Here is a 13,100-nt window from a genome sequence, read left to right on the forward strand (position 1 = left end):
TGTAAGGAGAAATTAGATGCTGGTCACTCTTAGGGGTCAAAGGGTTAAATGTATCAGCATAAGAGCAGTGTCCTATAACAGATCTAACATTCTCAATGCTTGATGGAAGAGAGGAAAGAGCAATAAACAGACAAACAACATTAACCTGAACAATTTTTAAGAAGCCAGATGCCTCTCCAGAGCAATATCTTACATTCTAAATTAACACCATGGTTTGGTACTGAAATATCAAATATGTTACCTCTCATTAACTTGCTGGACCTCTTTAGAAGCTGGCTTTTCTGTTTGTTTTAGAGACTTTTTCTAAGGTACAACTTCTTCCTCATCTGTAGAAACCAGATCAAAATACAATTAAAGCACCATAATATCAAAATTATATTAAAGGGCACAGTGGTCTGATGGTGAGTGTGCTCAACCCTAGATCAAGTGGATGGCTTTGTTTTCTTTGGCACGCTAATACATAGGCAAGGTTAAAGGCCAGGTGATGTAAAAAAAACCCTAACTTTATTTTACCTCAAGCTCACCTGACACTAAATATTTTCCCTATTCAGCCCTCCCACTCCATCAATAAGGAGAGTCCCCTAAACCCTTTTTTAGAACTCAGTCATGTAAAAATATATTGTCTTTTCATGCATAATGAAAAATATCCAAAATTCTTTCACATTCACATGAAATTCAAAAAAAGAGAATTACGCCAAATTCACAAATTAAAAGTTTCACTCTTTCTCACCTGTTTATAAAGCTGTTAATCCTACAAGTTTGGCTCTTTCAAATAACCCAAAATTCATCAGGGAAACGAAATGGTTTGTCAATCACATTTAATTCATATAATTGTTCATTCATGGGTTGCGTATAAACAAAGAAAAAACTGTTCAGATGGAAATGGAAGGATTATGTCATATTTAATCAAAATTCATGAAAAAAAAAAAATTTGAAATCATGATTCCCTTGAAAACAAAATCTCCCAATCACCCTTCTCGTAAAAAGTATAGGGTACCCTCAATAATAAGACATAATTTCTTTACCTGAGTCCAAGCTGATTGGTCAATATTCTACTTTTCATAGCTTTTGAACTCTCCTCCGTCTTTACTGATGTGGCTTTTCTAAAAGAGACATGAATGAAAGAGAACCAGGTTCTGAATACAACTTGACATCAGTATGTATATTCTCCATACTGTTCCCTATACATTTTCTGAGGCAGTTACAAGGAGAATTTTTTAAAATAATCAAGAGCTTTTATAGTTAGTGATCATTTCCTTGACTCTTGATTCAGGGGTGATATTAGGGTCCAAAGGTTTAACCCTTTAACTCCTAAGATCTGATTGTTATTTCTCCCCTCTAGCTGCTACACGTCTCCTTCTAAATTAGTCATGAGAACTTGGCACTAGATCAAGATAGCAGCTTCTACTTGATAAGTTTAAATATTCTCATTACCTGTTTGCTGAATAATGTGTAGACATCATAAGGAGAGGTTTCATGTTAATCACTTCTGGGAGTTAAAGGATTAACTACAGCTGTATGAAAGGGAACAAAATTCAAGAAACAAATCACATACCTGATTTTTGGAGGAAGAGGATCTTCATCAGAATCTAACAGAGATGTAAGATTAATTTAGAAATAGGGTCAGGACATCATTGAGATGTTGTACATATCATTATGTGAATCTTTTTACACCCTAATTTATTTAGCCTCACCTAATTATCTCAGGCAGGGAGACCACTACAGCTTTAGCCAATTAAAGTGGATCCTGCATTAACAATGAAAAGGCCAGACCCCCCCCCCCCCCCAAATTCCCAGTAAACAGGCCAGACCACATCACAGTAATCTTGTGAGTGGGTTCTTTATTGTCTCCTGCCTAACCAAATTGACTAATTAATAGCTACCTATGGTTTATTCATCCTTATCCAAGAAGACTAGAATGTCTCTCCATTTGACATTATAGAAAGGTAGCACATTCTCCTCAGTTATTTTAAGACCTTGAGTGTTGGTCCAGTCTGGGCTCAAACCCTCGACCTCCTGCACAACAGTCCAGCGCTCTAACCAATTGAGCTAACCAGGAGGCTGTTTCTGTTCTGTTCCTTTTGAAACTGTTTGTGTTCACCCTAAAACATTACCTAAGTCAATGCTGTTTTTTCCTTTCTTCTTCCTCTTTTGATTTTCTTTTGGTTTTTGTTTTCAGGCAATGTCATCATCTTCACTGTTTGATAAACTCTGCCCAGAAAATCAACAATTACATATTTTTATTCACACAAATGTGAGATAAATTCACTTCTTTGGACCTACCAATAACAACTGGATAAGATCAAGGGGGAGGGGGGGGGTGTTGTTCCTCAGAGCACAACTTTCTTACAAATCATTTTCTTCCACCTCAGAAAATCAAAAGACACCAGGCTTGTGGAAAACATGGTTTGGGTTAAGTGAAGTCTCAATACTTCTTTATCAGTCATCTTTCAAGTTAATCAACAATTTCATTTTCCCTCCAGTGTGAATGAATGAAAATTAACCAGCACTTGTCAAAATTGTGAATTAAGCATTTAGTTCTACATACTGTAACTGCTCTGCAGACTTAATAAACTGCAGTTTGAATAAATTTGCAGGGAATGCTAATGTCCAAGATATTTCGAACTTGAGTAAAAATTAGGCGGCAGTGTATCACATCATGCTGTTTAGTTGTTTAACCCTTAAACTCCCAGATGTGATTAACATGTAAATTCTCCCAAGACTATACATACAATGTCCGACAAAAGGGTTGTGAAAAAAATAAAAAATAAATTTTTCGAATTCCCTGATAACACAAATAAATTTATCTCTCAAATGCGACATAATCCATTACTTACCTTGCTTTTCGTTCGGCTCTTTCCTACATCATGTTTCGATAATGACTTCGCAGTAGAATATCTGCCGCGCTTATTTTCTACTTTCGAAGCGCCTTGTTTCGCCGTCTTTTTAGCAGAGCTAAAGAACGATCGAGTATCCTGTAAAAATATGTAGTTATAATTAAAACACCGGTTAAAAGACTGCCGCTGAGAACTAAAACGACTCACAAACCATTTTAGTATAGTGACATGTTCACATTACTCTCCTACATTTCTCCGCCATCTTTGAAAATCCTCTATACTTTAGTCAGCGGTCACCAACCTAGCTAGCTTCCAGACTCCTGCTATTTCTCTTCCGCTAATTTTCTGAGACAGACATTAATAAGATAACCATAAACTAATTCAAATTCACGGAACCAAATAGAGTTCCTCATATGAAAGGAGCTGTCAGACGAGGGAGGTTAAACCACGTGCAATTGCCTCAATAGGTTACTTGGAAAATGGCAAATAGATCCACGGAGAACACTTCTCAGGGGTACGTACTCTGTTGTGGATGTCGATATTTTCATGAATGCGCTTAGATTCATGCAAGCTCGTTCTGCGATTTGTTTGTTTCGTTTCGCTGTTGTCTCCTCGAGGTATATCGTTTGTTTATTGAAAAATATTCAAATTCGCAGCATGAAATTTGCAAAAAGTTATTTGAAGTTTTATACGCTGTCATTCAAAAACAATTTCATGTGATAATTATAAATAACCCTATAGAAAAGAACAACGTATAAAAGTTCTAACGATTGGACTTGAATGGGATAAATGTGGTCGTGTTACGATTAGTGTGCATTTTCCTAAACTTAAAATTACGCTGGTTTCTAGATTTTATATTCTTGATTGATAGCAGATGATGGAGTTTATGCGCAGAATTGGATACTACTGAGTCAAAGAGTTAACGTTTGTAACCCTGTTCTTTGCGCCTGTCTTTCAAAGATCTGGTGTCATACAATGCATTTAGTCTCTATTGTAAAACTAGAATCGACCATATCTCCGCAATTTTTTTGGGCTTACTGTGATTTGCTGAACGAAACGAAACGAACTGAAAATATGAACATCTCCGTGGTGTTCTTTACTGAATACTCACTACGTTCGCGAGGAGATCAGATCCTCTTTTGCATTAAAAAAAACTGCGCCATTTATCCATAAAATGCAAATATATAATTAAAAAAAGAAATTCCGTGAGGCTGCAGTTGTGCAATTTACAAACATCGATGTTCGTAGTCGATGAATAATTCGATTGCGTGACATGACATCTTGCCTGAAAAATATCGCGTGACTAAAATTGCTTTGCAGCATGTTTCTGATTGGAAAATAACAATACGAAAAGTTTTCGTTGAGGTTTCAGTTATAATAATGGTTTTCTTGTTATCATTTGTGGGATTTGTGGACTGAACTGACCGATTCATCTTTAAGGACTCATTGGGATTTTCCATATTTTTCAGTTTAAGATCGGTTTTTGTGCTAAAGAATTTCGGTTTTTTGGATTGGGTGTTCGTTGCGGTTTGCAGATTTTCCGTTCTTTAGCATTTGGTTTTCGGTTTTCGTCTTAAATACCTGTCTAATGGGCTACGGATTTGGTTTCCGATGAAGTTTTCGGATTGTCCTGTTTGGATTCCGTTTTCTCTTCGATCCAAGCGGCCATTATGCGCCTCCACTGATCTCGAATAGCCGCGAAACCTCTGCATGCTCCACTTGTCAACACCGTATCGGATCGATTAGGGTTTTGAGAACTGGGATATGAACATTTATCGGTTTTGACGGTTTTGCATGCGGTTTTGGGTTCTGATCGAATCTTTTTTTGCGGTTTTGCGGTTGTGGATGATTTTTGCGACAGCTTTGAGGTTTTTAATAGACCCTCTCATATTTCCGTACAGTGGAGTTCCACACGGATTCTTGCTTTGCAAATTGAAAATCTCTCTTTCTAAAATTACAGATCTTCTTTTTCGTTCTGTTCCGTGTCTTAAATTACAGTAGACCTCGTTAAGTTATTTCTTTTGAAATTACATGTGGAATTCTTTAATTTTTAAATTTTTTTTTTCTGGAAATAAATGCTGTTTTCTTTCTCACTTCACACTTGAATTTGGGACTGAAAGTGAGGGGAATGTGAGCTGAAAGGTGGGATGTCTGTGTTAGACAGCTTGATCCTGCCTTTGTCTGCATTATCATGTATTTTTAATTTTCCATTCCAGCATGAATTTTTAGTGTTCTGTAACACCTGTCTTTTCTTCTTGAATCCTAAAAATATAGCAAATTTATTTTAATCCAGAGATGTCTGCGTAATTTTGATTTTTGAGACATGCTGACGAATTTTCAATCTCAAAAATTATCAATTTAGGTGCCCCATAGTTATCAAGGAGAGTCTGTTTGATCTTAGCTGTCTTCGGGCTCCAGCTGTAAGTGAAATACTGAAGTAACTCTCATCAAACAATGACAACAAAATTGTTTACATGCCACAATGATTTGATTTAGCACCCTCCTTCCAATAAGCACCCCCTCTGGAATACGTGCCCCTCTCCCCCATGTTTTAAGTCAGAAAGGTTGAAAGGTGATGCTGTTTTGCTAAAACTTCATGTGTAATTTCATGCTTACACAATTGATAATTATTATTACATGTATTGTTATTATTTTTAAGCTTGTCATTATTTTTATACTAGCCTTTGTCAATCAAAGGGTCAAATCTGGACTTCAAAACTGCAATGGATATCCTGGTTTGTTGATGTGTGTGCAGAATTGACTAATAGGGCAAAAAGGTCAAGGCTTATAATGAAGGTTAACAAAATAATCGTAGTTTGATCATAAATCAGTGCGTACTTTAAGTAGTTGTACCTAAGTCTAAGTGACACCCAGCTACATGTACTTTTTTTTGAAAAAGTTGCTACTTGTCATACAAGGCAAGGGGATGTGCTGCTGGTTTGGGTGGCATTTTCATGACTCGCTTAGCTACAATGGGGTTACATTTTCAATAGAGTTACTAGAGTGGTGACTAACACATTTTCATGATTTGGAAAATTTTCATACATCAAAGTAAGGATTTACAAACAGAAAGGTTCAAATTAGATTGAAACGTACCAGAATTTTAATGCACTGAAGATGAAAAGTAAAGTGTTCTAAATTCATGTAAACAAATGTGTTGCTTCATTTAAGGATCATGACCTACTTAAAAGACTTGGTTTTAGCTAGATAGATGCATCTATAAACAGAAATTGACTAAGTTGGCATCACAAAAATTACATTTCTGGTAAAATGACTAACTTAGCAGATGGGGTGTATAGTTGGCCACAGAATAGACTATAATAGGGCACATATTCTGAGAGGCCAGCAGCACATGGGTAGATGGGATCACAAAAATAACACTTCCCATAAAGTGACTCACTTAGCAGATGAGGTGTATAATTCGCCACGGGGTAGACTATAATGGGGCAGGTTTTCTGAGAGGCCAGCAGTACATACAAAGCAAAACTTGACCCAAAAACTCCCCCACGCCTGATCTATTAGGAAATTGTGTCATTTTAGTATTTATTGTGTTCTGCAGAGTTTGCAGTAGTACTGCTGTGGATGTTAGGGCCCTGGGGCCATCCTCATCCAGTGGTATACCTTATCAGTGCATGCATTGTTTTACCATGTGCCTGTATTGTGTTTGCTGTTTTATAGCATGGGATTCTTGTCCTTGAGGATAGCAGTTCTTGATGTTTCCCTCCCCTCAAACCTAACTGCAAGGTTTCTTTTGCAGGGTCTATTTCAGCAAGCTGCCACTTTAGCATTGGGTAGGCCAGTTGGTGTTCTAGCACCTCGGGGTGTGACTGTAGTTGCAGCTCCTGGGCCCTTTGGGCACCTAGCTTCCATTTGGGATGTGGGTATGAACTTGATATTAAGCTATTTATTTATTTATTTGGAATATTTAGACAGGCTGGCTCAGTTCGGCTTTAAAAAGCAGGTTTAAATGTGGGCCTCTATAAATGATAACAAGGCCAGATGACCACACTGGGAGCCACATTCATTACTCTTTGTTGAAGTCTGTGTGGTCTTTTACTCTTTAACTCTCAAGATCTGATTATTAATTGATTCTCCACTCTAGATGCTGCACATTTGTATATTCATCAGTTATGAGAACTTTTCTGTTAGATCAAGAAAACATCCTCTACCTGAGAAGTGTGAGTATTCTCATCACCTGTTTGCAGGATAATGTAAGGATATTATAGGGAGAAGTTACATTTTAATCATTTCTGGGAGTTAAAGGGTTAATGTCCCCTGCTTATAACCAGTACAGAGGAGATGTAGGAGAGTATGGGGCCTATGGTTTATCATCCTTAGCCAAGAAGACCAGAACATCTAACCATTTGCAGATGTTGTATCAAAGGCAGCACATCCTCCTCAGTTATTTTAAGAACCTAAGTTTTGTTGTGGTCTGGGGCTTGAACCCTCAAATACCAACACAGCCATAACACCTTCATAATGTAAAAAGAAATGACAAGGACACATCCAAACCAGTTGGTAGATACTTTAATCTCCCTAATCATTCTGGGGAGCATATATATGGCACTTTGTGGCCTTTCCCTACTTCTTGGTAGTTTGGAGGGCTGCAAAACTCCAGAACAAAAATTATCTTTCAAACAGGCACTCTTAAGCCCCATGGTATCAATGAATGCTTTTCATTCAGCTAATTTATTCTTGTTTTCTTGTCACCATATTCCCACCAATAGCATAGCTCCATTTTCTGCTTATAAATACACACACAACCCACAATTCCTCCAATTTCTCTGATGAAGGGCTATTGCACTCAAAACGTCAGCTTTTAAACTCTATACAGTGGCCAATTTACGTTATCAACTCAGTCAATAATACTAAATTATCCTGTTATACTCTCCCCCTGATGCAGCACCACAGTTTCTTTAGAAACTTACCCTGTTTACCTGCACAGCAGTCCAGCACTCAACATGTGCAAGTAGAAAAAAATTTTCCCTGTTTTAATTAGTTTTTCAGGATAATTTGTCACTGTTCTTGTATACAGGATCCTGTTCTACCCATTTTTTTCCTGTCTGACAGCTGAAAACAGACTGGTTGGGTCCTTGCTGGGTTCTCTTTATGTTACAATCAGGTGAGCAAGCTATTACTTTGTTTATGAATACCAATTTAATCAGACCGTGAGTTTGATTTTTAATTAGCAAGGACAGTTCTCAGAACTCTACAGTTGCCGATCCTTAATTCAAATACTACTCTAATGTGGAATATTACTCTTGGCTTTGAAATAAGTGATGTTTGTGTTAATTTTGGACCATGTTTTGTACACATGTACTGGTAAATAGGGAACACAGCATGGCTTACAAGAGAAACAATAGACTAATTTGGTTCTCTCTGCTTAATTAACCCTATCAGCCCCAAGGGTTAACTAAGCATGTAAGTTCTCCCTCCAGTAATATTGCTGAATCATTCATTGAGAATAAAAAAAAAAAGATTCCTAACTCAAGACGCTCTGATTACAACATGAATTCTTCTTATCGGTACTAAAGAAATTATATAGTGAAGAGTCTAGAGAATATGGATATTGATGTTAACCCTTTAATTCCCATGAGTGACTAAGACAGAATTTCTCCTTACAATATCAATATAATATCAAGAAGACAAGTGATGAGATTAAAGAAAAATATCAATTAGGGGATTATAAGTTGATCCAATACCAAATTCTCCAAACCAACATCATAAGAACTGTACAGTAGACAGTAAGGAGAATTACTAATAAGATCTAAGGAGTTAAAGGGTTAAAACAATATAGCCTCCTGTGAGGCTCTTTTCGCTTAACTTCCTCGCTCATTAACCAGTAAGGCCTTACGATATCTAACTAAATGAAAATTTATCGTCAAACGAAACTTAAGGAATATTTTCTTTTAACTCCTAGAATTGGCATCAAAGCATGCTTGCTGATGATTCCCCTGCTGGGTGTCACGTGGCTATTCGGTCTTCTCTTGCCTGTGCATAAAGCTTTCGCTTACATCTTCACCATACTCAACTCTATTCAGGTGAGTGTTCGATGATATCTCTCAAAAGCATTCAACCTCTATTATTGTTACTTTCTGATCAAGTGAGACACCGTTACAATGGTCACATGATATGTTTTTGGAATTGTGAAAAGAAAAGTTTTTAACCATGCAAGAGAAGACAGACTTCTTTTTCAATTATAAGATATGTAATTTTCCTTCCTTCTTGAAAATCTTAATAGATATTTGACTGCATGCGAAACACTCAAGTAAGAAAAAACATTAAACTGATTATTAACTCCATATCATCAAGTTTTAGTGCTTTGATAGATATCCGAGTAGTACTGCTAAGAACCATATTTCATGTTGCTTGTCTATCTGCAGATCAGAGAGCGATTCAAAAGAAAAATGAATATCGTTTTTCTATCTTCTTCAAAGGACAACTATACAAGGAAGAGCTCACAGGTCAATCCAAGTCAGGTTGGGGATATAAAGGCAGTTGAATTGCAGTCTTTTGCTAAATTTGAATCGAAATCGCACTTAACTGGATCCAGCCAACTGGAAATAACAGTCAATTACTTGGTACAAGTACTTACAGCGATTAGTCGGTTGCGATTGGTCTGAGTTGCGATCTGCAGGTAAAAGAGGTCATTCCGTTCATCTTTGTTTAAGCACTCAACTAGTTGTAAACGTAACCTAACTTCATGATTATAAAGTTATTTTCTCGGCAATCGGACATTTGCAGGCAAGATTCGACGAAATAAACCAATCTATAATTTTTTTTTTTATTTCTAATGGCTCAGTATGCTGACGACTATCCTCCGAATAAGATTACAGTCTGCCACAGACGAGGCGGGAATTTATGCCAGGAAATCATGACTCTTCTTTCTTCAAAAAAGCACTCTAACACGCAGCTTTAATGGAGTGTATTTATTTTTTGATTCTTGGACGCTAACTCTCTGCGCTTACTGCATGATTATTTCATATTCGGCGTTTTACTTATTGAGTTTTAAACAAATTTTTCATCAAACATTATTATTACTATTAACAATAAGCTATGGATAATAACTGAATATAAGTTTCTAGAAATTTCGAGAATGCCTAGTCATGCTGATATGCATACCAAGGAACTTTCTGCAGCATTTTACTGGGTTTCGTAGTTATGATTTAACACTAAAAATATAGTTGTTTTGTAAGCTTCCAGAATTTTCTAGAATACTTTATACATAAGGAGTCAGTCGTGTAGAAGTAGTACTAGTTGTTGTCGGGAGTGACTGACTTTTCAGAAAGCTATACCGAAAGAGAGCTACTGTAGAAGATTGTTAATTTAAGGGAACTTTGGAGACAACTGTGAGATCGTGTCAATGGTGAGCTAAGATATAGTTTTTAGTGGGCTTCAGTAAGTTTATTTAAGGATAAGTGTTCTACTTCCCGTTAAGAGTCGCTCATTGATGAGAATATTACAAGTTGTTTAATTAAGTAGTCGGGTTTGTTAGAAAATAATGCTCTTTCTGTCGGTTAAATTGTACAGTAATGATACTAATAGTACTAGCAGCTAACGCTGACATTCAAATTTGTTGCTTAGTGAATAAGTAGATGAATACGTAAATGTTTGAATAAATAAACAACTAATTTAGAAAGAACATAAAAAAAACCCCTAGACTGGATCTTTTGTGGATCAGTTACATTTACCCATTTGTTTTCACATTCCTAAAATAAGGAGTATCGTTTTGAATCGAAAATACAACGATTAATTGGAATTAAATTGGGGCGATGTTAGGCGGAAACGGGCATAAACCAACAGATTATAAACTATTCGGTACAAATTATTAAAGAACGATTCAAGAACTTTTATGCAGCGTAGACAATTTAAAGGAAAAAGCTCAGCGACAGAAATGTGGAATATTTCCATGGGCCTGGTTTTCAAATATCACTACAGCGGAGACGTAGCATTGAAGAAGAATTTCGACAAGCAAGAGAAGGAGTCGATAATGTAGATGTGCGTAACAGTTTGCAACAGTCTAGGTTACGTCATACCCATTTATAAACAAACGTAAATGACGAAGCGTACGATTAAGACGGAAGAAATAAAAAAAAGAAAGAATTATTCTGAAATATACAAGTATATTTCTCCTTACACCGCTCAAATCCGATAGGTCAAAACGCTTCAAGCTTCGATTGACTAAATAGATCGCAGCTGGGACTAGAAAATATTCGAGAATAAATAATCAATTATTCCATGAGCGTGGAGAGATACCAGGAGAGTAGAATGTCTCGCCCACAGAGCACATCACTATGACCCGAGAACGTCTCGCACAAAGAGCTTTTGACCCCACCGCTCCTTCTAAAATGTTGGAATTCGAACATTTGAACACAAAAGTGATGGTTTGCATGATAATAATGCGTATTAATTAACATATGAGCGAGTTATTCCATCAAAGTTAAAGGAGTACGAAGTAATTAGACCCACCAACTGAAACGTGCAGCATGTCATAGGCGAGATGAATTAATAATAATCATTTCCATTATTTTATGCTTGCGAACAAATGGCGTAAAAGCTTTAGCTGCCAGTCGATAAAAAGAAGTTTGTTCGAGACAACTTTCATTTAGCAGAGCTCAAAAAGAAACAATCATTCTAAACATCAATTATTTTTGAGCTGCTTCCTTACAAAACTTCAACTACAAAAAGTGTTTTAATGCCGTGAGGTTTTCCGATTGTATTAAAAAAAACAATGCTCCGCATCTGGTGCAAGTTGCTTTTGTCTATTGGTCCGTCTTTGACAGAAAAATAAAAATCGAGACTGACGCCATGAATATGCGATCACAGATCATGATTTGCATTAAACTCAAACTGGTACCAAAGCGTTTTATGAGGATGCCGCAAACTCAAAACTCTTAAGCTGGGTGAATCAAATTTAAGTGCAACGATAGCTCCTGGGAGCAACCTTTGCATATCTTGGGCATTATGAAGTGGATGATAGATGGAGCTGAATCCGGCAAAATTTTCAAAACCCTTTTAATATGTTGTGTGCTGGGTAAGTACGACGCTAGTTATTCCTGTTTGTTCTGCTGTAGCTACGAAACCTTCGAAACTGACTTTCCAATTTGTGAAATATTCATTTCCAATTTAAACTTAAGGAACTATAATAACGAAACATACCAAACTCTACAAATCTCCTTTCTAAACTATTTGGTTATCATTAAAGCAAAACTTTGGGATCTTTGTGTTATCATTATTATTAGTTTCTCGATATTAATCGCCTTCCGTATAATGCCAAATGATTGAACTGTGTGATGAGCACAACTAGATCCGGCAAAGTATGCAAATTTTTTTTAATAAGTTGTGCGCCAAGTAAGTACCACCTTAATTATATCTTGACTTTCCATCTGTGAAATTCAGCCAGAAGAACCAGAGAGGTGGCAGTTATTTGGCACTGTTAATTAAAACAAAACAAAACATACTCCGAAGATGTCCGCATTGAACTCTTAATTCTTAATTAGAGAAGGATCTCTTATAAATTGGGTTCTGAAACCTTTTAGATTCCGTATAGTACAGAGTAATCAAAGATCAAATAGCACAGGCGAGACATTCATGCGGTAGTCCTATAATTTGCGTCATGGTTATCTGCACAACAGCTTTGGCAGCCATATTTAGGATAACAGGAACACACTAGCTTAGTTGCTATCGTTTTATGTCACTAAGACAAGATGTTAATAGGAGAATACGTCTCCTCTTCAGATAGGTGCTGAACGTTCGACGTGCTTAGACGAAAGATCGAACTTAATCATCAGGGTCCACCAAAAATGGTATTGGATTTTAACATTCGATCCGGGGTTTGAAAAAAAATGGTTGAATTGGTTTAATTTTTCCTTTCTCGTAGATAGCTGATTTTCTGAATGAGCTGAGGGGTTAAAGTGACGCGCACTCACAGAAGATAATTAAAGCAACTCTTAAAATTAAACAATTTTCATATTTTAACATTCGACAATGGAACTCCTTACAGCCACGTGGAGATTCTTTTTTTTTTTATTTATTTAAGCTTTATTAAAAGAATTCTGTCTTTGGCTTTTAAGTCCTCTTATTCATAATGTTTAATGGATCACCCCGAAATTATACAAGCATCACGGACGATGAAACTTTGCGGCTCATGTTCCTCATACCAGGGTCATGTACAAAGAATTCCAGCCTTAAGCTTTACTGAGAGCTTTCGGATAACGCGCTATTCAAATATCGCGGTACCCAAACCGTTAGAGTTTTCAAATT

The 13,100-nt window shown here is 36.6% G+C and overlaps 2 protein-coding genes and 1 long non-coding RNA gene across 7 annotated transcripts in view; 2 read left to right on the plus strand and 1 right to left on the minus strand.

The window, feature by feature from the left end:
* The window catches only part of LOC149052185 (polycystin-1-like protein 2), a 165,062-nt gene that overhangs the window by 73,149 nt on the left and 78,813 nt on the right, over nt 1-13,100 (plus strand). The window lies entirely within an intron of this gene.
* Nucleotides 645-13,100, minus strand: part of LOC149052191 (uncharacterized) — a 94,974-nt gene continuing 82,518 nt past the window's right edge. Inside the window, exons 1-5 of one of the 4 annotated variants that reach the window (XR_016181184.1) lie at nt 3,049-3,114; nt 2,838-2,975; nt 2,115-2,211; nt 1,435-1,514; nt 645-1,103 (exon numbers count right to left, since the gene is read on the minus strand). This is a non-coding gene — a long non-coding RNA (uncharacterized LOC149052191). Of the gene's footprint in view, nt 1,104-1,138; nt 1,590-2,114; nt 2,212-2,837; nt 2,976-3,048 lie in introns of those variants that run through there. The other 3 variants (XR_016181195.1, XR_016181173.1, XR_016181160.1) reach the window with 3 other exon arrangements.
* Nucleotides 3,188-12,886, plus strand: LOC149052192 (uncharacterized). 2 transcript variants are annotated; one of them, XM_089186325.1, is made up of 7 exons: nt 3,188-3,351; nt 5,519-5,633; nt 6,595-6,718; nt 6,940-7,015; nt 7,873-7,959; nt 8,758-8,878; nt 9,221-10,490. In XM_089186325.1, the coding sequence occupies exons 1-4, from the start codon at nt 3,317-3,319 to the stop codon at nt 6,969-6,971; spliced, it is 306 nt and encodes a 101-aa protein (XP_089042451.1). In that variant the 5' UTR covers nt 3,188-3,316; the 3' UTR covers nt 6,972-7,015; nt 7,873-7,959; nt 8,758-8,878; nt 9,221-10,490. The 2 variants fall into 2 exon arrangements, 1 of the variants encoding a protein (XP_089042451.1); XR_016180764.1 differs by lacking the exons at nt 3,188-3,351; nt 5,519-5,633 and adding an exon at nt 12,718-12,886 and having other exon boundaries at nt 5,995-6,718; nt 9,221-11,871.

The sequence above is a fragment of the Pocillopora damicornis genome, chromosome 1, assembly GCF_964200805.1.
Source record: "Pocillopora damicornis chromosome 1, jaPocDami1.2, whole genome shotgun sequence".
NCBI lineage: Eukaryota > Metazoa > Cnidaria > Anthozoa > Scleractinia > Pocilloporidae > Pocillopora > Pocillopora damicornis.

What these genes read in the sequence shown, in the direction of transcription:
- LOC149052192 (XM_089186325.1), top strand. Translation starts at nt 3,317, where the DNA reads ATGGCAAATAGATCCACGGAGAACACTTCTCAGGG. An exon ending in ACGGAGAACACTTCTCAGGG is followed by an intron (nt 3,352 to 5,518) that starts GTACGTACTCTG and finishes TTTTTATACTAG; the next exon opens with CCTTTGTCAATCAAAGGGTC. An exon ending in AGCTTCCATTTGGGATGTGG is followed by an intron (nt 6,719 to 6,939) that starts GTATGAACTTGA and finishes TCTCCACTCTAG; the next exon opens with ATGCTGCACATTTGTATATT.